At 39.3% G+C, this 24,654-nt stretch overlaps 1 protein-coding gene across 2 annotated transcripts; it reads left to right on the top strand.

Annotated features, from left to right (window-relative positions):
• Window positions 1-1,041: 1,041 nt before the first annotated feature.
• Window positions 1,042-19,066, top strand: LOC121366381. 2 transcript variants are annotated; one of them, XM_041490859.1, is made up of 7 exons: window positions 1,042-1,177; window positions 6,710-6,843; window positions 8,329-8,576; window positions 10,088-10,229; window positions 11,037-11,393; window positions 16,557-16,895; window positions 18,359-19,066. In XM_041490859.1, exons 2-7 carry the CDS (start codon window positions 6,741-6,743, stop codon window positions 18,871-18,873), a joined length of 1,704 nt encoding a protein of 567 aa, XP_041346793.1. In that variant the 5' UTR covers window positions 1,042-1,177; window positions 6,710-6,740; the 3' UTR covers window positions 18,874-19,066. The 2 variants fall into 2 exon arrangements, with proteins under 2 accessions (XP_041346793.1, XP_041346787.1); XM_041490853.1 differs by having other exon boundaries at window positions 16,554-16,895.
• Window positions 19,067-24,654: the final 5,588 nt, after the last annotated feature.

Below are 24,654 nucleotides of genomic sequence, written 5' to 3'. Positions count from 1 at the left end.
ATAAGACTCATTGTAACTTTAACACGTCCTACAAAATAGTAGAGAAGAAACTCGCTATGACTGCATAGGTTTCTCATTTCAAATGGCAAGAAAGGTTCGTCTTTAATATGCATTTCTCGGTGAAAGACAGCACATACCATCGAGTTACATTTCGTTTCTAGACATCAAACAACGTTTTATAACATTCTCGAGGATGCTAATTGTAAGTTCATGTGAGTGACGAATACAGCATATATATGATCGTCAGTATCTGTTCAACGTTTTTCCTGTCTATGGGATGGTGCATATAAAAGATCCCTTGCTAATGGAAAAATGTAGCGGGTTTCCTCTCTATAACTGTGTCAAAATTACCATATGTTTAACATCCAATAGCCGATGATTAATAAATCAGTGTACTCTAATGATGTCGTTAAACAAAACAAACTTGTTTTTCTATTAAACGTTTCAGAATACGTTCTGTAAGTACTGATCATATTTGTGATCTCTTGATGCGAGGTCGGTCTGGGATCGATCCCCGTCGGTGAGCCCCTTTTTCGCTCCAGCCAGTGCACCACGACTGGTATATCAAAGGAATCTTATGTAGTTTAGGTTGTTTTAGGTGTAGATTGATCATAGTTTAAACCGAATATCCTATTTCCCTTTCTGCTGGCGTGACCTGAAACGTCCATCCATCCATCCGTATTTCCGTCCATCACCCATTCACAGAGTATGTGGATTATTTTTGGAAGCACATCATGTCAAAACAAAAAATCATATTTCTTTTTAGTTATCTGGATTTTTTTGTAAAGTAAAGAATGGAAAATGCATATCCAAATAATAATTTAATAAATATAAACCATGATTTTTATTTTATTTTACACCAATATCAAATTAAATGTATGATTGAAAAAATAGAACTCAAGAGTAAAGGGAACCCCCATGTCCCCGTTATTTATTATGATTTTTTTCAGTTATTTAGTTATTTATGAGTGTTAAAAAGAGATGTTATTAAAGTCAAGGGATGTAACTCCAGTCAGCATACTCCACAGGTAAAAACTTATCGATCGGTAACACCTGCGACGATTACCTGAGCAAACTATTTATGGAAACAAAATGGCCGATTCAATTTGATTTGTCGAGTGAATATATCCGTGTTGCAAATCTCTGTTTACGTTGAGAAGATCAGTTCAGATGTTTGGTAAATTTGTTTTGCACGATTGTCGCTAAACGATTTTCATTAAATTAGATTAATATTTGGGGTCCAGTACAATTGAAATTCTCCGTCACAGTCCGTGCATTGTCAAATAATGATTTAAAACTGTCGCCTGGTATATACTCCTGGTCACGGAGTTCAGGATTAGTCCGACTCGGACGTACAAAGTGTATGGTTCTTCACTTAATGTGCGCTTTACATTAACTTAGACCAAGTCCGGATCATTTAAGTGGCGTTACTTATAGTTACTTAGTAGCCTACATGACAGTGATGACTAATAAGAATTTTTTTTTATGGCACATCGTAACCAATTTGTTCTTGTTATGTTTTTAAAAAGGTTCGTTGATGGAAGTTCAAACCGATCAACCCCGCGACGCATTTTAGTGTTAGGTGTGCGCAACTTTTCACACACCTTAAATGTGGGTACATCATTCATTTAAATTTTACTTACACATATTTGATGTATCTATAGTATATCAAATTATGGTGCAGGCACACTGTCCTGGGGACACAGTCCAGCATACTGGACTGCCTCTCCAGGACAGAACATGGAAAAATATCCGCCCGGTCCCCCCTCCCCTAACCTTAACCCTAACCTTAACCCCAACCTTAACCCCAACCTTAACCCCAACCCAACCCCAACCCCAACCCTAACCCTAACCCTAACCCTAACCCCTAACCTAACTAAAAATAATAATGGAGGGGACCGGGCAGATATTATACCACAGAACATATCATTCAAACACCCAATCTGATTAAAATTAGCTCAACTGGTCTCACCAGTAACAGCATTGCGTGGACTCCCATGTCCAAGTGACATTTCATCTATAAATAACAATTTAAATATCGACCAATTACACTTCACCTTTTATAGCGTTATTCGGGAGCATACAAATTCTGAAAATATCAGGTGAGACTATTTATGCAATAGGCGAACTTGTTGGTCTATTTCAACATTGAAAAAACGGAAAAGTGCAGAAATAAACTCTTGATTGTATACTAGTATAAACAGATTTTTATGGCTATACCATCACATTTTTTTTCCGTCTTGAAACAAATTTTATATAAAATTTTATATTGAAATTAGTTTCTGGCATACTTCGTAATTCACCCAAATCATTTTGTATATCTTCAGCATAATCCCGAATGTTTTCAAATTCTTTTCAAATCACTGGCATGATTTTGCAAGTAAGGTTTTGATTGGTCGAATGAAAGGTCAACTGGACATGAGCTCCAACGGACTGCTGTTAGATCCACATATAACAGTGGAGCCAATTTTAATTAGATTGTCAAACACCCTGATGTTTATATGTAAACCACATAAGACTGTTTAATTGTTCCAACCAGCACTCAACAACTGATCTAACAAAAGCCATGATATGTAGGCCTACTATAGGCCTTGCTGTGGGATGGTGCATATAAAAGATCCCTTGCTGCTAATTAATGAAAAGAGTAGCCCATGGAGTGGTGGCAGCAAGTTTCTCCTCATTATCTTGATCTTGTCATTAACCACATGTCTGATGCCATATAACTTTAAATAAAATGTGTTGAAGTTTGTTCTGTTTAACAACACCACTGGAGCACATTGATTAATTAATCACTGGCTATTGGATGTCAAACATTTGGTAATTCTGACTCATAGTCATCAGAGGAAACCTGCTACATTTTTTTTATAATGGGTCATTCTGTGTCAAATCACCCAATGGGTTAAACCCGACCGTCTCAGATTTTTATGAAACTTGGTATACTTGTTGATTGGGATCCCACAGCACCAAATTCAAAATTTTAGGCCAATCGGACCAGTGGTGTGGGAGATATGGCCCCCCAAATTTTGAGATTTTCGGCCAAAATGGGCGTGGCCACCAACCTGTGAACCCTCATATCTCAGGATACGAGGGCCAATCTTCATAAAATTGGTATTGTTGGAAAGGTAATTTGACAAGAAAGATGTCCCCTTCACTAATCCAACAAGTGTCTTCTTCGTTTGGCCAGTGAAATAACTTAGAAGGTCCGCGAGGGTGCATGAAACGAATGAAGAAGTCTCCGTGCAGAATGCTCTTCTGAAATGTCCTCAACTAGCCCAACCCATGCCTCATTGTCATACAGACAACAAACATAGTTTTGCTTCTTGGCTTCAATGGGAGGCTGCTCTGGTAACTCTGTCATATCACCCTCAAAGTTCTGGTGGGTCACTCTGCAGGCTCAGCTTGTAGGCATGCATCTTTGACTTAGACACTGGAACTAACCAGTGAAATTGTTGTGTTCCCTTGACCGTTTTAGCCACTTGAAACCTCCCTTGTAGTTCCAACTCATGCTTTGCTATGTGTTCTGGTGTGATGTTGAAAAAGTGACCTCTGAACGATGTAATCCTGCAAGGTTCTGATTTTGTGGAAAATTTCTCATACGTTGTTCAGGATGAGATTCAGAGTTTCCACTGGGAAAATAAACAGGCTACCGTACATCCTTTTATGGCATACTGCAGATTGGCTGATGGAACCCTCGAACACTGTAACATTTGTATAGTGAGTGACACTAGGGAGCACTCAACTTTAACTGTGTATGTTTTCTTGAGTGTTGTTATTCCATACCTTCAGACTGAGTTTCCTCATGTGAAAAAAGATTCATTATTTCACTGACGGCTGTGCTGGACAATATAAAAATAAGAACAATTTTGTTAACCTGTGCCTGTGATGGAATTGGGGGGATGGTAAAGAGGTTGCTGACAAAGGCCAGTTTGCAGCGTCCCTACACAGACCCAATCCTGACCAGTGCGGCTATCATTGACTTCTGCATCAAGAGTATTCCAGGTATTCACTTTTTTAACATCACACCAGAACACATAGCATAGCATGAGTTGGAACTACAAGGGAGGTTTCAAGTGGCTAAAACGGTCAATGGAACACAGCAATTTCACCGGTTAGTTCCAGTGTCTAAGTCAAAGATGCATGCCTACAAGCTGAGCCTGCAGAGTGACCCACCAGAACTAGTATCTGACCAGGATTCTGAGGATGATATGACAGAGTTACCAGAGGAGCCTCCCATTGAAGCCAAGAAGCAAAACTATGTTTGTTGTCTGTATGACAATGAGGCATTGGTTGAGCTAGTTGAGGACATTTCAGAAGAGCATGGAGACTTCTTCATTCGTTTCATGCACCCTCGCGGACCTTCTAAGTTATTTCACTGGCCAAATGAAGAAGACACTTGTTGGATTAGTGAAGGGGACATCTTCTGTGTCATTGCTACACCTTCTATTGCATCTTCTCGATGGATGTACTCTCTGAGTAAAAAGGATGATGCTAGAATTGCAAGTCTATGTGGGAAGTGGGTGACCGAATGATTCTGTGACTGCTGAACTGGTGACAAAGGTCAAATGGTCAGTGTACCCCCCAACATTCTCCAATCTGAACAATAATGACAGATTTGGAATCCTTGTCAAATTACCTTTCCAACAATACCAATTTTATGAAGATTGGCCCAGTAGTTCCTGAGATATGAGGGTTCAAAGGTTGGCGGTCACGCCCATTTTGGCCGAAAATCTCAAAATTTGGGGGGCCATATCTCCCACACCACTGGTCCGATTTGGCCTAAAATTTTGAATTTGGTGCTGTGGGATCCCAATCAACAAGTATACCAAGTTTTATAAAAAAATCTGAGATGGTCGGGTTTAAAATATCTGGGTTTTTTGGTGATTTGACACAGAATGACCCTAATGCAGCAATATACACTTTCCCACAGACAGGAAAGCACATACCACAGCCTTTGTCAAGTTGTGGTGCACTGGTTGGAACGAGAAAACATTTAGGTGAATGGATCCACAGAGGTGATAGATCCTGCAAAGCAAGCACCTCAAGCGAGCACTCAACGGACTGAGCTAAATCCCGCCCCAATATGTGTTGAAAGCATTGTTAAATTATTAACTTAAATAAAACATTTCTTCTTTCCCAATGGCTATGACTTATGCAGTATACATCTACCCTGTCAGGGGTAATGCTTCTCATAGCCTGACATAGGTTTAGTCCATCAAGATGAACCACATTATACATACGGGTGTAATGTGAATACTGGACCCCGTTCCATGAAGTGATCTTAGGACTACTATTGTTGTAAATACCTACCATTGCGACCTTAACTTCTTTCTACAATTGCCAGCCCATTCCACTACGCAGCATAGATTACTACAGAAAATTTATATTTGGTACACGGCAGTTGTAAGCCAGTAACATAGATGTCAAATGGCAGTTAGATGATGATTTGATCATGTTCTAAGAGGGGTACTAAATTTTTGTGTAAAAAATATGGTTCTAATATATACCAAATACCCTTTATGAAACTCTGCGTTCAATGAAAAAAGTCTAGGCCATACAACCTTCACACGAAAATACAGGAGATAACTGTCATGTCTTATGCATTCGGCAATTATTGCTAAGCAAATAAACTGACAACATTACTCCATGGATGTCCGATAACAATAAATACATCCAAGATATTCCAAAAAGTTGGTAATCAATTTATTATTTAATTAATTTGTACTTCTTTGCAAAGAAGATTTTAATTATTAAAGGGGCACTTACAACTACTGCAATGTTGCTTTGTGGAATGGCTGTAAAGTTTATGGTGCCAGTTGTAAAACTTACCTTAAGTCACTACAATTAACCTTAGCTACAATTCTTTCATGGAACAACATTATGATAGATTTGTTTTTGTATTTTAATTATCACTGTACAGCATATGCTTTCATATACATACTCATTATGTATACAGTCTACTGCATATATGTGATAAATATTTGTGCTTACAGTAATACTCTTACTGCCAAACTGCCCCCTCATGCATTCATTCATTTCTTTGGATGTTGATTCACCCATCCAAATCCAATCCATCCATCCATCCATCCATCCATCCATCCATCCAATCCATTCAACCATTCAACCATCCATCCAAATCCCAACCCATTCATCCATCCATCCATCTATGCATCCATCCATTCATCCTTCTACCCATCCTTCCATCCATCCATTGATGCATCCTTGCATCCTTCTACCCATCCATCCATCCATCTATTTATCTACCCATCCTACCCACTCACCATTCCATCCGGTCATCCATCCATCCATGCATCCATTCATTCATCCATTCATTCATCTGTCTACCCATCCATCTATTTATTTACCCATCCCTCTGCCCACTCACCAATCCATCTAACCACCCATGCATCCATTCATCCTTCTACACATCCATCCATTCATTCATTCATCTGTCCATCCATCCATCCATCCATCCATCCATTTATCTACCCATCCCTCTGCCCACTCACCAATCCATCTAACTACCCATGCATCCATTCATCCTTCTACACATCCATCCATCCATTTATCCATCCATTTATCTGCCCATCCTTCTACCTACTCACCATTCCATCTAACACCCCAGCCAGCCAGCCAGTCATCCATCCATCCATCCATCCAACAACTCTCGTAATCAATCAATCAATCATTCGTTGTTTCTGTCTGTTTTCAGTATGACACGACTGTAGGTGATTCTTGTTGCCATGGCAATCCTGCATTGTCGAGCAGTGATGGGCGTCAGCGTCTATGTGTTCCTGGCAACATTGGTGAGCTGTGGAGGCCAGATCCAAGAAGACAACCTCAGTTGTTAGTACCAACAGATGTGTTCACACTTACACAACTTAAACTGGTTTAACTAACACACTTTTGGTTTTAAATGATGAGCTTTCACACAGTGTAATACCTATACCGGCCAAATGGGCTATTTTTCATTGTTGCCAGTGCACCACGACTGGTTTATTAAAGGCTGTGGTATGTGCTATCCTGTCTTTGGTATGGTGCATATAAAAGATCCCTTGTCACAAATGTGTTTCCTCTCTAAGACCATGGGCGGATCCAAGGGGGGGGGGGACCAGGGGGACGCGTCCCCCCCAAAAATTGTTCAAGTGCCCTCAAAATGTCCAAGTGCCCTTTTTGTTTGTAGCATTTGTAGATAAATGAAATCAAGATTTTCGTGTACATGTGCAAGCTTGCAGATATGTGTCTGTGTTATTGAGTCTCAATGGGGCCCCATTGAGGTTCTAACGCGAGTGACGCCAATTTACTTCATTATTGCTAGTATATTATGACGTAGAACTGTAGGAATTCATATTAATTGTAAATATCAAAACTTGTAGTAAGGTGTCCTTTTGACGAGTCAATGTGCCCTTCTTTTTTGGTCCCCCCCTAAAAATATTTCCTGGATCCGCCCATGAAGACTATAAATTACCAAATGGTTGACATCCAATTGCCGATGATTAGTAAATCAATGTGCTCTAGTGGTGGTGTTAAACAAAACAAACTTTAACTTTTAACCTATACCGGTGTAGTTATCCACACTTGTGCAGACATCAAAATGACAAATTTCTCGCTCCAGCCAGTGCACCACGACTGGTACATCAAAGGCCGTGGTATGTGCTATCTTGTCTGTGGGATGGTGCATATAAAAGATTTCTTGCTGCTAATCAAAAAGAGTAGCCCATGAAGTGGTGACAGCAGGGTTCCTCTCTCAATGTGTGGGCCGTAACCATATGTCTGATGCCATATAACCATTAATAAAATGTGTTGAGTGCGTCGTTAAATAAAACATTTCCTTCCTTCAAAACGACAATGGACCACAAGTATAGTAGGCCATTGCTAATGCTCTTACTGCTTATTGTGACTTTAAAGTCACTGTCACTTCTACCTTATACCAGTTTACCTAAAACAATTTGCGTTCACACTTAAATGTAAACAGTTTTAGTTATACTAGTTTCACTAAACCACATATCAAAGTGTTTTAGCAACTCCAGTTTCGCTATACCAGTATAATGAAACATAACATTCACACTTGCATTTTAAACTAGTTTAGTATATATATCAGTGTTGTTAAACTAGTTTAAAGTGTGTCAAGGCAGCTATAGACTCTCTCTGTTTGTCTTTCTGTCTGTGTGTGTCTCTCACCCTTTCTCTCTCTCTGTTTGTCTGTCTGTATGTCTGTCTGTGTCTATCTCTCTCTAACTCTCTTGTCAATGTAACCACCACAGTTTAATTACATGCTGAGACCTGTGTCATTAAACATAATATATTCCTTTCCCTTTTTGTCAATTTCAGTCTATTTGGACAGCCGGGTGAACTGTAAGGGACAGATGTACGACTTGTCAAAACGTCGTGCCTACATCTATGGGACGGGAGGGCGTGAGTCCTCGGCTCCGATGACTGCCTGCTACTTGAGTCTCAAGTCCGAGATTGATGTGATAGCCGCCAAGACCGTACTGCAGATCGAAGTAACCAAACTCAAGATCTACGACTGCGATGTGTCACTGACCATCTATGATGGCGGGAGAGAACAGCTTATCATTGTAGGTTCAACTTTGACTTGTAGTTGTTGTCATGAATGTTGTTGTTATTATAAAATGTTGGTGAGCATATTGGGTTATTTCTCATTCCAACCAGTGCATCATGATTGGTATATCAAAGGCCGTGGTATGTGCTGTCCTACCTGTGGGATGGTGTATATAAAAATTCCTTGCTATTAATGGAAAAATGTCAGATTTCCTCTCTAACATCGAATAGCCGATGATTAATAAATCAATGTCCTCTATTGGTGTTGTTAAAGAAAACAAACTTTTAACTTATATTAATAAAAAAACATGTATTATAGATTTTATGTATATATATATATACTACTCAACTTTGAAACAGATGTCAAGCATTTATTGTGTTTGATGGATAATGGAGATCTAATTCTTGTCAAGCATTTATTGTGTTTGATGGATAATGGAGATCTAATTCTTGTCACACATTACTATGGTGATAGGTGCAGGACGTAGCCCAGCGGTACAGCGCTCGCTTGATGCGCAGTTCGTCTGGGATCAATTCCTGTTGGTGGGCCCATTGGGCTATTTCTCGCTCCATCCAGTGCACCATGACTGGTATATCAAAGGCTGTGGTATGTGCTATCTTGTATGTGGGATGGTGCATATAAAAGATCCCTTGTTACTAATGGAAAAATGTAGCAGGTTTCCTCTCGAAGACTACATGTCGAAATTACCAAATGTTTGACATCCAGTAGCTGATGATTAATAAATCAATGTGCTTTAGTGGTATGGTTAAACAAAACAAACTTTACTATAGTGATGTAATGAAACATCCAAACTGCATAGTCTCATTGATCACATGTTGCACAAATTTAACATGTGCATAAATTGTTTATCATGACATATATTTAGTATATCCCTAGCAATAGTAAAGTACCATACTGGGTATATACTTTTTTTTTTACAGCACAGGGCCGTTAGTGATGTAGCTCAGTGGTAGAATGCTTGGCTGGGCTGTGATGGGTCATATGATCAATTACCCTTACTAGTTCCATCTTCGTCTTTGCACTCTTCAGTCAGGGTAGATAATTTGCTTATTCAGCCAATAAACTTCTGTCAGTGTTTCAGTAACTGACTATTTGGTGCCGGTCAAGTTGTTTTAAATAAGAGACTAATCGCATAATGGGAACACATCTTAAGCAACAAGTTTTAATGAATATTTCAAGAAAATTTCAACTAAAATAGATACTTAACCAAACATCGTAGGAATTAAGAAGGAAGTTACAGTCATGTGACCGGAACTAGAGGGAGCATACATTAGAAGAATTTATGCTATCTCATTGGCTTTTGGGATGTTCGGACCAGACTACTAGCCATAGGGAGGGAGGTGGGGGGAGTGCACTTGTTTGAGGACAGGTAATGTATCTATAAAAGAGAAAACACGTCAAGTTTTCTCCAATTTCTAGGAATGGATGATTGATGGATAGAGATGATGAATTTACTTAATATGTGTTTGAGAATATTAAGTGTTGATTTTTTTTTTACTGTTTCAGGATTCATATGACTGTAACACAGGCAAGAACAGAGTTACCCTGTTAACCACGGGCAACCGGGTGACGTTTGTCTTGAAGAGAAGAGACGTCCAAACCTCTGAAACCCAGTATGACATGGAGCTAATTGTCACCCCCCTGTTTAGTGAGTATTTAACTCTTTCCTTCCCTTTCTCGTCTGCAGTCCAGTCGCGACCCGTCTTTCTAAACACAGCTGTCAAAATTCACATGTGCTTTTGATCTTGATTCTGTGAATGCTGGAACTTAGTAGAATAACAATTGTACATGTCAAGTGTATTTTGTTGACTGGTATTCATATTTAAGTTGTTATCACAGTATTGAAAAGAAATTTAAAAAAACAGTCTAAATTTGTATGAACATTATTGATGAAGTAACATGCACATGGGTTTGATTTCTTGCTATTTGTAAAATATTTCTCTTACAACATGTTGGACATTATTATTTAATCAGACAGGATAGCACATACCACAGCCTTAGTTACACTGGCTGGAGTTAGAAATAACCCAATGTACCCAATGATGTGGATCGATCCTAGACAGACTGCAAATCAGGCAAGCGCTTCACCACTTTATTATGTATTAAACCAGGACATTATCAAAATGTTTTTGGACATTGAAGTTTATTTGAAAAAAAATAAAACCCCACCAATCCCAAGTCATGATCCTGACCCTGGTGCTCCAGGTACTGATGGAAATGACGAGTATGTACAGTTTTAATCAAACATTCCTTTCTTTTTCACCCAAACAGTTGGTCGAGACCCTGGTGCTCCAGGCAGTGGAGGAAGTGACGAGTATATATTATGATTTTAAATTAAACATTCCTTTCCTTTTCACCCAAACTGCTGGTCAGGACACTGGTGCTCCAGGCGGTGGAGGAAGTGACGAGTATATATGATTTTAAACAAACATTCCTTTCCTTTTCACCCAAATAGCTGGTCGAGACCCTGACCCTGGTGCTCCAGGCAGTGGAGGAAGTGATGAGTATATACGATTTGAGAAGCGGATTCCAACAGAGGCCATCATTGGCATTGTCGGGGGCCTGCTGGTTATCACGGTAATCATCATTGTCATCGTCACTGTGAAGTGTTACCGCAAGCACCATGGCGACGACAAGCCGTGGGTGGAGCACAACAAGCTGGCGTACATCAACATGGGCGTGGCCGAGGAACCGAAGTCCGCCAATCACTCCTCTACAAGGCTGTGGGCGTCGCAGAACTCCAGGAGGGCGGTGTCAAATGAAGATTACCTGAGGAGACCACCAAGTTATGAAGACAGTGTTTTCGAAGATGGTAGGTTATACGCTTCTACAATCAGGACTGTACCTAAACTAAAATACTTAAGGGTGTGGAGAAAGTATACAAAGAATCAGGGACTTAATTTACAAAGTTCCCTTAAGCTCTCTTAAACATCACATAACCCTTGCAAATCTTTTTGCAATGCACTGTGAGATTGCAAAGTTGTGAGAGTTTACTGAATTAGGCCCCGAGAATAAATATCCATATAGAATTACAGGGATGTGAAAGCTATGCGTAAATGCGCTTTTCCATTTCGTCTTAAAAAAAAAAAAAAAAAAAAAAAAAAAAAAAAAAAAAAAACTAAAGTATTCGTGTGTAGTACGTTCCCTTGGCTGGATTTCATCAGCTTTGCTGTGATTGGCCGGTTTTGTCCAATTCAGGATATGCTATTAGAAAGTCTTTGTTCGACTTGGGAAGAAAGAAGGTGAGCAGTAAGCGTTTTTGTTCCAGCCCCTCTCTGAAATTACTACAGTTTGAAATTTGTGTTTATTTGATGAGGTTTAGTTAACGGTGTAACAGGCGAGTTTCAGCGATCTTATTACACCTTTATTGAACCAAACCAATTAAACATGATATCAAAATGTAGTAACCTGTAGATGCAACATCTTCAAGCTTTATGTTTTTTCTAAAAAATAATCCTTAAGTTTAGATTTCATTTAAGGAAGATCTACATCCCTGGCTGTTGAACCTTTTCTACATCATTGCTATTTATATCACTACTTGCCAGTGGCCGTACCATATAGGATGTTGTGCCAATGTAAACATTCTCTACAGGAAGCTTGTTTCTGTATTTTAATGTTTACTTAATTTTTCCAGAACCTTATGAGTGCCTGTTGGGTTAATAAATACTTGTTATAATACCAGTACTTATTCGTTTAGTATGTATTCATCATTTTTGTGGTCAATCTTATATGTAGCTGCTATCTGTATGTTTGGGGTTTTCATTTCAACTTATTTTCATGCTTATATCCAATTAAGGTTCAAGCATGCTGTCCTGGGGACACACATCAGCTATTTGGGCTGTCTGTCCAGGACAGTGGATTAGTTGTTAGTGAGAGCAAAGAGGGTGTAGTGGTCTTACACCTACCCAATGAGTCGTTAAAACTCACTCTGGGTGGGAGCCGGTACCGGGCTGCGAACCCTGTACCTACCAGCCTTATGTCCGATGGCTTAACCACGACATCACAGAGGCCGGTACTGAGCTGCGAACCCTGTACCTACCAGCCTTATGTCCGATGGCTTAACCACGACATCACCGAGGCCGGTACTGGGCTGTGAACCCTGTACCTACCAGCCTTATGTCCGATGGCTTAACCACGACATCACCGAGGCCGGTACTGGGCTGCAAACCCTGTACCTACCAGCCTTATGTCCGATGGCTTAACCACGACATCACCGAGGCTGGTACTGGGCTGAGAACCCTGTACCTACCAGCCTTATGTTTGATGGCTTAACCACGACATCACCGAGGCCGGTACTGGGCTGCAAACCCTGTATCTACCAGCCTTATGTCCGATGGCTTAACCACGACATCACCGAGGCCGGTACTGGGCTGCGAACCCTGTACCTACCAGCCTTACGTCCGTTGGCTTAACCACGACATCACCGAGGCCGGTACTGGGCTGCGAACCCTGTACCTACCAGCCTTATGTCCAATGGCTTAACCACGACATCACAGAGGCCGGTACTGCCACGACATCACCGAGGCCGGTAGCTGCGAACCCTGTACCTACCAGCCTTATGTCCGATGGCTTAACCACGACATCACCGAGGCCGGTACTGGGCTGTGAACCCTGTACCTACCAGCCTTATGTCCGATGGCTTAACCACGATATCACCGAGGCCGGTACTGGGCTGCAAACCCTGTACCTACCAGCCTTATGTCCGATGGCTTAACCACGACATCACCGAGGCTGGTACTGGGCTGAGAACCCTGTACCTACCAGCCTTATGTTTGATGGCTTAACCACGACATCACCGAGGCCGGTACTGGGCTGCAAACCCTGTATCTACCAGCCTTATGTCCGATGGCTTAACCACGACATCACCGAGGCCGGTACTGGGCTGCGAACCCTGTACCTACCAGCCTTACGTCCGTTGGCTTAACCACGACATCACCGAGGCCGGTACTGGGCTGCGAACCCTGTACCTACCAGCCTTATGTCCCATGGCTTAACCACGACATCACCGAGGCCGGTACTGGGCTGCGAACCCTGTACCTACCAGCCGTATGTCCGATGGCTTAACCACGACATCACCGAGGCCGGTACTGGACTGCGAACTCTGTACCTACCAGCCTTATGTCTTGGGCTCTGGATGGAACATATTTGACTTTAGCAGTACTCTCAAAATGCTTGTTATTTGTAGAAAGTTTGTTTTGTTTAACGACACCATCATCAGCTATTGGATGTCAAACAATTGGTAATTTTTACATATAGTCTTAGAGAGGAAACCCACTACATTTTTCCATTAGTAGCATGGGACAATTTATATGCACCATCCCACAGACAAGACAGCACATACCCTGGCCTTTGATATACCAGTCTTGGTGCTCTGGCTAGAATGAGAAATAGCCCAATGTGCCCACCAATGGGGATCAATCCCAAAGTGACCGTGTATCAAGTGAGCACATTACCACTGGGCTAGTCCCACCCCTTGTTATTTATAGAAATGCCATGGTACAGTGGAACTTGCCTAAACCGATCCTTGAATAAAATGGATTCCTGTTAAAACCGGCCCGATTTTTTGGTCCCGATTTTTTCTCTATGTCTTCTATGTATTAAAACCCTGAATAAACCAGAACCAGTCCATACCGGCTACCGGATTTATTTTATACACCTAAAATGAAAATCCTTAATTAATTACCCTTGACAAACCGGCTTGTGTGTACGCGAGTGTAATCAAACACAATGGCGTCCATGTATAGACTGGTCTTGTAAATAGATTGGTGTCACTAGCGACTGGCTTCAGATGGTTGGCTAGACAGTTGGAAATCACGAAATGCGATTAAAGGTTTCAAAATTAGTGGAGAGTGTTCCGGGGTGGATGTTACGGTGATAGATGAATATAAACAGAGAATTCTTGATATTGTAGCTAATTTTGAGCCAGAAAACGTGTTTAATTGCGACAAAACCAAGTTGTACTGGTGGGCATTACCCGACAAAACTTTATCTGTGAAAGGTGAATCCAGTAAGGGGATTAAAAACTCTATTAAAAGGTATTGGTTTACATGTATTAGTTATGCTCGGTAATCTTCGGAAAACTCTGACAAGGGAAATAACTCTGGTATGATTTTTGCTTGAACGAATGAAATCCTTGGTAAAAAGGATTACTCTTTAAACTGAATGTTTTTTAGGGTCTCAAGGTGATCTGGTTTAGGCAAGTTCCACTGTATTAATTCCTAGATTAATTTATAATACATGTAGTATATATTCCCCTAACTATAGATCTGCTGTTGATTGTTTTCAGTTTATGGCATGTAACAAACGGCAATAAATATTTCTTGCAGTGCTGACTCCACATGCTCAAGTGCAATTCATGGCTAATTTATGAGTTATGAACCTCTTATGATAACGTTGTCATAGACTATATTTCACATAATCAGTGCTTGCATACACATGTACCAACCATAATGTTTTTTTGGTATGCCTGTCCTCTATCATAAAAGTGTATGTAGGAAATATTGATTATTAAGGAATGTTTTTATCAACATTTTTGTTTGTTTTGAAAGCGTATGTTGGCATTAACCCCAAACACTACTAGCATATGATTTGTACTTTCATGAAAATGTTGATGGTATTGTATATGAATAGATACACAAACCTGTTCTAACAGTTACCTGTATAAAGAGGTCACATTTTGAAACTCCCAAATCATCTAGCACAGTATAAACTGACATGTGTAAAGCAGCCACCTGTTTTAAAAGGACACTTTTTGATACTCCGTTTTATGGTTGCTTAACAGGTTTGGCTGTATATGTGTAAGTACATGTACTGTAGTGTTAATTTCATTTATACTTCCAGTATTTCAATATTAAACTGAATTTGATATTTGTATAACTAATTTGTGGAATTACTGGAATACTTTTGCTCGTTAGCTTTAAGGATGCTGAAGATCAGTGTAGCTTTAAGGATGCTGAAGATCAGTGTAGCACGTATTTACCAAAGTATTTACATGTATTCATTGTATTTATAGCTAATTACTAACAACATGAAATAATGCTATTTGGTATTTTTGTGTGAATAAAATCAATATAGTGTAGTATATCCATCCATACACCCACACTCGTACATCCATCCATCCATCTGTTCATCTATCCATCAAAATCTTATCCATCCATCCATCAGTCCATTCATCCATCTATCCATTCATTTATTCATCCATCTTGCCATCCATCCATCTCTTCATCCATCCACCCACTCATCCATCCATCCATCAGTCCATCCATCCATCTATCCATTCATTTATTCATCCATCTTGCCATCCATCCATCTCTTCATCCATCCACCCACTCATCCATCCATCCATCAGTCCATCCATCCATCTATCCATTCATTTATTCATCCATCTTGCCATCCATCCATCTCTTCATCCATCCACCCACTCATCCATCCATCCATCAGTCCATCCATCCATCTATCCATTCATCCATCTTGCCATCCATCCATCTCTTCATCCATCCACCCACTCATCCATCCATCCATCTCTCCGTCCATCCATCTTACCATCCATCCTTCCATCCATTCATCTTGCTATCCATCCATCCACCAATCCACCCATCTGTTCGTCCATCCATGCATCTATCTATCCATCCATCTATCTTATCATCCATCGATCCACCCATCCATCTTGTCATCCATCCAACAATCCATCCATGTGTCCATCCATTCATCTTACCATCCATCCATCCATGCATCCATCCATCTTACCATCCACTCATCCATCCATTCATCTTGTCATCCATCCATCAATCTACCCATCCGTACATCCATTCATTTTGCCATCCATCCATCTTGTTATCACTCCACCAATCCACCCATCTGTCTGTCCATCCATTCATCCATTTGATTTAAAAATAACACTAGGGTACTATGCTTTCATCTTAGTAACTAAATTAACATCATTTATTTATTTATTTATCAATTGTTTTTCCAGCAGAAACACTTCCGAGGAAGCGCCCTGTGTATGACGACCACGACAGACGATCAGGATATGACCACCGTTCAGATCACCCAGCCGCCCGTGACCGCCAGTACCGTCCACGTGATGACTCGTTTGTCCAGGCTGACGACGACCACCCCCAGGACTCGTACCAGGAGAAGGTGATCTGCCCCCGCGTGAAGACCGCGCCCAGGAGGTGGGTGGTGGAGAACCACGATGACGACGAGGATGATGATGATGATGAACCACCGCAGAGAAGGAACCACTGGGCAGAAGCTGGAAGTGCTGATGAGGAAGAGGAAGAGGAGGCAGCGGCTCAGAAGGATGAATCTGAAGGTAGCTGTGTGATTGATAAAAAATGACTGCATTAAAATTGACAGGGGCATCTCTGTTGATAGAAAGCTTGCTTAAGGTGTGATTGGTCGCAGGATCAATCGTCCTCAATGAACTTACATGTTTTCCTGTTCCAACCAGGTTTAGAAGTGTATTAACGTGCCCATATCCCATTTAAGGTTCAGGCACATCCATCCCCAGTCTGGTCTCTGTCAGGGCCAGTGACCTACTGTCCCAACCAGATTCAGAACTCTATTAACATGCCCATATCCCATTTAAGGTTCAGGCACATCCATCCCCAGTCTGGTCTCTGTCAGGGCCAGTGACCTACTGTCCCAACTCATATTCAGAACTCTATTAACATGCCCATATCCCATTTAAGGTTCAGGCACATCCATCCCAAGTCCGGTCTCTGTCAGGGCCAGTGGCCTACTGTCCCAACCAGTGCCCCACTACTTGTACATCAAAAGTTGTGGTATGTAATGTCCTGCCTATGATAAAATGCATCTAAATGTCCTTTGCTGTTTTAGGAGAAGTGGATAAAATGTTTTATTATATAACATTTAGTGAAATATCTTAAAATATCAGTGAAATAAAAGTGTTATCAGTCAATCAGTGATGATAGCACATTTTGGAGTGAAATTTTCACTATTTCACTCTAAAATGTGTTATCGTCACTGTAGAAAGTGTTATCTTCACTGTAAGAAAACCGTAACTATTTTGCTGCTGGCATTTTTAAAATAAAGATAAATTGCCAAAAGTTATATAATAAATAGAAAATTTAATATTGTTTGTCAAATATAATTTATATCTCTTCTCGTGAAGTTTGCAATCATATCACACTCGTCGCGAGATATGATTGCAAACTTGATGAGATATAAATCATATTTGACAAAAGACATGAAATATCCTCTGTGTATTGCATTCAAAATTATATCTTCCATGTTAACTTGGTGGGTTATTGCCCTTGTGTTTAACTAGTGTTAAATCCTTGGACTAGTATGTTGTCCTGCTATAATTAGTAAAATGATTAGCCTTGGTGAGAGCACCAATTTCCTTTCCCACACTAACACATTAACCTCTGTCCTGGGCAGGCAACTGAGGAAAGGAATGTTGACTCGGTGACACCTCAAAATTTCCTTGTTCACCTCAGACCAAGTGTCAAACTAACTATTTGTTAAACACAAATAGTGATACAGTTATTTTGGTAAATAGTGTGTTAAAATGGGCCTAAAATGTGCACAAAAGATTGATAATTTTAATAGCCATAAAAGCCACTTGGAATTAAAGAAAACTAAAGTAATCTTCATGTTTCTTTTCTATTTCAGTAGTTTGTTTTCCTCTGATAATTTTATTAATATTTACTATTTTTACTTAATTTACTATGAAAATATTATTGATATTTACTTTATTTCACTCACTTAACTATCATATTATTAATATTTACTTTTCTTACTCACTTTCAGAAGAGGAAGAAGAAGCAGAAACTGAAGAAAGTGAGGCAGAATCGGAGGAAGAGGATGAAGAGCCGCAAACAGGAAATCAACAGGCTGCTCCTAGAACCAGCGTCCCTGGTCCACCTGCTCAAAACGCCCAGCTCACTGGACAGCCTCAGATGTTTCTTCCCCAGGGCAGACTCCCACCAGTCCAGATGCCACCGAACATGATGATGAGAGCACCAGCTCCCCAGTATGTCATCTACCCAGTCCCGGTCGGTCCGAACCAGTTCCAGCCAGTCAATCCTGGAGCACCGGTCCAACGGGAACAAAGGAAACCACCTTCTCCCAAAATGACATCCCGAGACCCTCCCACATACTCTCATCTCGTTCGAAGGGGTTACGACCCTCAGGGGGGCAGGAACTCCCCTGCTGGCAGATCTACCCCTGGAACACATGGGTCAGACCCTCGACTTCATAGGAGTGGTGAGTCTGAGCTGTCGGAGCCAAGTCTAACAAGTGGTGTGGAGTTGATGAGAAGATGAGGAGGAGGAGAAGAGTTGATTGTGTTATGGTAGTTGGTAAACACTCAAAGATGATGGGAGGGTGCAGGGAAGTCACCATCACTATGTCAAATTAATGGATTCACACACTGAATTTGTGCTATGTTTACGAGTGGTGAACTGGATTGAAAATATGTGCAGACCAGGGGTGGGGAAAAATAAAATTGTCAATCGGTCCCACTTGATGTCATCATTAACGGATGGGGGGGGGAGGGTGCGAGTGGAAAAAAGAAAGGAATAAAAAAAAAAATTATCACATCAGTGAACCCCCCCAATTGTATATATATTTTACATAATGGAATAAATAATATAAAGAAGGAATAAAAGTTATGAATTTAAATCCCATATATGTATAAAAAGTACCAGTATTCAGTACTGTGTCCTGAAAATTAATAAAAGATCGCACCGTTGAAGCGTTTGACAGCCTGAGCCAGCACATGTTTAGACAAAGAGATTAATAACGTCATCACTGATTGGACGAAATTTGACCTCTATTGGCTCTTGAGATAACCAGTACATGTAGCTGTTCTACTTACTCCCACTTGTTAACAAAAAAGTGGAAACCTTTTGTTAATTTTAAAATCCTTTTATAATTATTGGATAGACTACATTGAACAGTCAACAATAAATACATTTATAGATTATTTCAGTATATTTTATGTTATTTCAAGCAGTTTGTATTGCACAAAAGTGTCTTGTTTCGGACTAGGACACTCGACCCGACAAAGCTCCGTACATAGGTGTTGACAGGTGTTGATTGTAACCAGTTGCAAACTCTGGGTCCTTGTTTTAATTGGAGTGTAATACCTTGATGGCTCTTTCGCCAAGAATGGTGTTATTGTTAACATCTCTTTAATCGCTTGACCGGCTCTGCAACTTTGACAAAATTAATGTCTAGCCTAGTGGCTGTGGATTGACACTACTGTAGGTCCGACTTCAGCGACAGACGATATATACTTAGGCAGACTTTAAAATCACAGACGTCTGAAACACCAGCCATATTGACCACTATTTATTTATTATTTTAAATCATGCATGAGATACCGATGTCTGGGCAGGTCGGTCCACTTGACGGATGAGAATTTGTTCCAATAATAGAAATGGACAGGTGCTTCGGACCGACAAGAATGACAAAAGTGGGACCGGCAAACACACGTTTTAAAAAAATAATTTCGGTCTCAGAGATCGAGAATCAGTCCCAGACCGGGAGAAAAGGGCTTTTCCCCACCTCTGGTGCAGACCTGTATTGTAAATTGTTTTATATCTTGTCGTGAAGACTTGCAGGCTCACACTGGAACATATTTTGGTTTAGCAAATTTTTAGATATATGATAGTATCTTCTAGAAAATTATTGAAATGTGGCTAATTTAAAGAATATTTTATTAGCCACTGACTAAATGTTGTAGCCACAATAGACAGGATGAAACCCGGATGGGCTAGAGAGGTGTGCACTTCATGGGTTTTTTTTTAAATTGCTGTATCCACAAATTGAAAATAAGTTAATGTTACAACATAAAAAAATTTTACCCACACTCCGTACAATTAATTTGCATATGCCCTTGGTCACTGAACAGCATTTAATAAGACAAAGATTATTGGTTGAACTTTTTAAGCATGTTTATCGTAAACAGGTGTTTAAGAATTATAAATATAATTTCTTTTCAACATTATCTGTCCTCAAACAAGTGCACTTCCCACCCGCTATTGCTAGTAGCCTGGTCCGAACATCCCAAAAGCCAATGGGATGGCCTAAATTCTTCTGTATGCTACGTGCATGTAAGGTAAGGACAGGCTTTGTAAGTTTATGGAGACTAAATAGGCCTATTTTACTGAAATGTTACCTTATATTATACCTCTATAATGTTGCTTCCATACAACACAGAATGAGGTGAAGAAATATCAAAACATTTCCTTTAGAAATAATCATCGTGCATAAACAACCTTGATTTTTATGTTTTCTTTATAACTTTCTAAATATTTACACTTTTTATGCACTACATATCATTTTCTGAACGTATGAATTTTGAAGTATGAATGGAGAATGTCATTGTTTAAAAGTATAAATGGATATCATTTTTATAGTATGAATGAAGAATGTAATTTTTAATCTAAATGGATAATATCATTTTAAAGTATGAGTGAAGAATGTCATTTTTAACATATAAATGGATATTTAAAATTATGAATGGAGAATTAGGATTCCAGTTTTACCATGGCAACAACAGCAATGTTTTCCTTACTTGCCATTTTACCCTAAAAATTAGATGTTGTCAATGGTAACCATGCCATTCTCATACATTCCATGTTGTGTATGTAAGATATTAAATTTATTATTGGTAGTGTGGTAAAATTCATCCATGGATTTTTGTCTCTGAAAACTTGATAGAAAATAAATAGCCTTGAATGCCCCTCTTTTGAAGAAAACATTTGCCTTAGTGCGTATCCAACTTCTAATCCAACCCTAATTTCTGTTATTAAACCGAAGTCAACATTTTCCCCGTCAGAAAATTAAAATAAATATAAAATGTATTTTTAATTGTTCACTGGATAATGTAGGTCTTGTAAAATGTATTTTTAATTGTTCACTGGATAATGTAGGTCTTGTAAAATGTATTTTTAATTGTTCACTGGATAATGTAGGTCTTGTAAAATGTATTTTTAATTGTTCACTGGATAATGTAGGTCTTGTAAAATGTTTTTTGAATACAAAGTTGAAGATGTGTATTAACAGGACACTAGTTTTGAGCGACTCCATGGTGAGCAGCAGAATATAGCTCGATGGAAGAGTCATTTCCCAGAAAGCTTAAAACAAATTAGGTAGAGTGGGTCAGCTCCTACCCCTCGTTATTACACGTCCAGATATAATAGTTACGTATATATGTACTATTTTCACCTCTATATTAATTTTTAAAAATGAAAAAAATATATATTTAAAAAATTAACAAACAAAAATTGAAAGGAAATTGGTTGATCCTTTTTTTAGCGCCAGGTTACTGGAAAGACATTTTAAAAAAACTTAGCGTAGAAGAATCAAGGCACAGTAATTATAGAGGATATTCTCAGGGCTAGCTCTGGTAGTTGTCAAATTCGCCAATTGCGAATTTTAAAAATAATTGGCGAATTTTATTTCAAGTTGGCGAAATAATTTTACTACATTTTATTAGAAAATAACTGGTTTTCTGCCATGTTTGAAGTTTAATAGATAATTTGACAAAAGTTTGTGTTAACCCAGAGCTAGCTCGGATTCTTCACATATAGTAATCAGAAGAACATTTTTGAACTAAAATTTACACTTTCTAATATTTTTCTGGGGGTACAACTTAACCCCCCTTCCACCCAACCCCACACTTGAGATAATAAATATTATTTTCCTTGGTGGCTTTAATTCCTCTTGCTGTTTAATTGTTATCCACATTCCAATTTAAATGGTGTGCTAGGTAAGCTATTTTAAAGATTTACAAAGTACTAGTATTCTTATTAAAGAATTTTCAAAATAGTTTAAAACGTTAAACAGAGTTTTTGTTTTAAAATGTTCTGCATTTTGGATATACCAAATGCTTGGGTTTTTAAAATTTTTATTGTATTATTATTTATTTTTAATAATCTAAAGTAAACAATGTGATTGAGTTTTATTAAACAACATAAGATGAAAGTTTTAATCAACATTCCATTCTTTACCATTATTTATACAGTTTTATTAAACAACATAAGATGAAAGTTTTAATCAACATTCCATTCTTTACCTCAGATTTGTATTTATTTCATTTCAACTTATTAGTGTGTTTATATCCAATTACGGTCCAAGCACACTGTCCTGGGCACATTTTCCAGCTATCTGGGCTGTCTGTTAAGGACAGTGGGTTAGTTGGTTAGTGTTTAGTGAAAGAAAAGAGGGTGTAGTGGCCTTACACCTACCCACTGAGCCCTTAAGAACTCGCACTGGGTTGGAGCTGGTACCGAGATGAGAACCCTGTACCTACCGGCCTGTAGTCCGATGGCTTAACCACAGCACCACTGAGGCCAGTTTACCTCAGATGACCAATTAATTGTCACATATATACAAGGACAGTTCCATGATGGTGGACTAGGAGACCTGTCATCTCCCAAAAATTAAATCCCTCCCCACCTTTTTGTAACACTTTGTTTACATTTTTGTTCAAGAATCCTAAAAATTTTATTGGGGTGCCCCTTTTAGGGATTAAGTCCGGTTGTGGTGGTCGAGTCTTCTTTGGAAACCCAAAGCTTGATGTGTCACTGTTTTGCAGATACTCGATTGAGGTTTGAAATGTTATTCACTCTTATTTATATTGATTATTATTATGAATATAACACTGTTGTAAATGCCACATGATTGATATTATATTTTTACACTGAATTAAATGTTTAATTAACTGGCAAAATATTTTTTGTTGTTTCTTCTTTAAAAAGTTAGTTTAGTGCTAGAATGTCACAGTCGAATAATAGCTAATGATTTTATACTAGTAGCTATAGAATGAAGCAAACATTTACTAGAGGCAGTTAAAATACACTTGTTTACTTGAAAATTATAGATGAAAAGAATTTTGATTTTTAACACCAACTTTCTGCCAGTAAATGATGCAAATAGTACTGGTAGAACTATAGCGGTGTATAACCTAAATCCGACATGGCAGATGCCGATTCATAGATTGTCTGTTGGACATATGACATTATGTCATGGACTTACCCCTAATATACATTATGTCATATGGACTGACCCCTAATAGACATTATGTCATATGGACTGACCCCTAATAGACATTATGATCCTGGTATGTTCCTTCAACGGGCGGGATGTAGCCCAGTTGGCTATTTCTCATTCCAGCCAGTGTACCACGACCAGTACACCACACTAGTATATCAAAGGCCATGGTATGTGCTATCCTGGCTGTGGGATGGTGCATATAAAAGATCTCTTGCTACTATTAGAAATAGGAACTATACTGACATCCAACAGCCGATGATTAATAAATTAATATGCACGCGTGACACTCATACTAATGATATAGAGACGTACGGCCATCACTGTTAAAGGTGTCATAGTGGTTACAGATGCACACAACAACACCAGGGGGTAATGTCATAGTATTACAGGCCCGTAGGAACCATATCGGGGGGGGGGGGGGGTCTAAAAGAGGGGGCACAGTCTGTAATAGGGGCACAACCTAGATTTTAAGGTTTATTTAACATATGTACAAAGGACAAAAACATACATTTTGTCCACCTCCCCCACACACACCCGGTTCCTACGGGCTTGTATTACCTACAGTTGTATTCCGTTTGGTGGTTTTTGTGTGGGGTTTTAGGGGATATATATACGGTATTCTTTTTATGACACTCAATAGCCGATATGTATTTTTGTGCTGAGGTGTTGTTAACCATACATCCATCCATCCATCCATCCATCCATCCATCCATTCATTCATTCATTCATTCATTCATTCATTCACTCCCACATGTTTGAGGGAATTGAAAGGCCACTACACCGACAGCTCTGGAAAAAAGGTCACAGGGAAAAAAGTCACAGAAAATAAGTCACAATTTAGTATAGGAAAAAAATCACAGGAAAATAAGTCACAATTTTCATAACAAAATGTATGGGTTTGCAGAGTATTGAATGTGGCTGAATTAAAATAAAGTGTCATAGTATGCAGGGGGAACTTGTTAAACTTACTGATACGGGTGGGTTTGTAAAGTGGCTTCCTGTACCTGGGTCAGTTAGGCTAGTGTTAAAAAACGAGGTTT

Source organism: Gigantopelta aegis, chromosome 3, assembly GCF_016097555.1.
Source record: "Gigantopelta aegis isolate Gae_Host chromosome 3, Gae_host_genome, whole genome shotgun sequence".
NCBI lineage: Eukaryota > Metazoa > Mollusca > Gastropoda > Neomphalida > Peltospiridae > Gigantopelta > Gigantopelta aegis.
The sequence above is the reverse complement of the archived record's forward strand: the minus strand, read 5'-3'. Positions and strand labels throughout refer to the sequence as shown.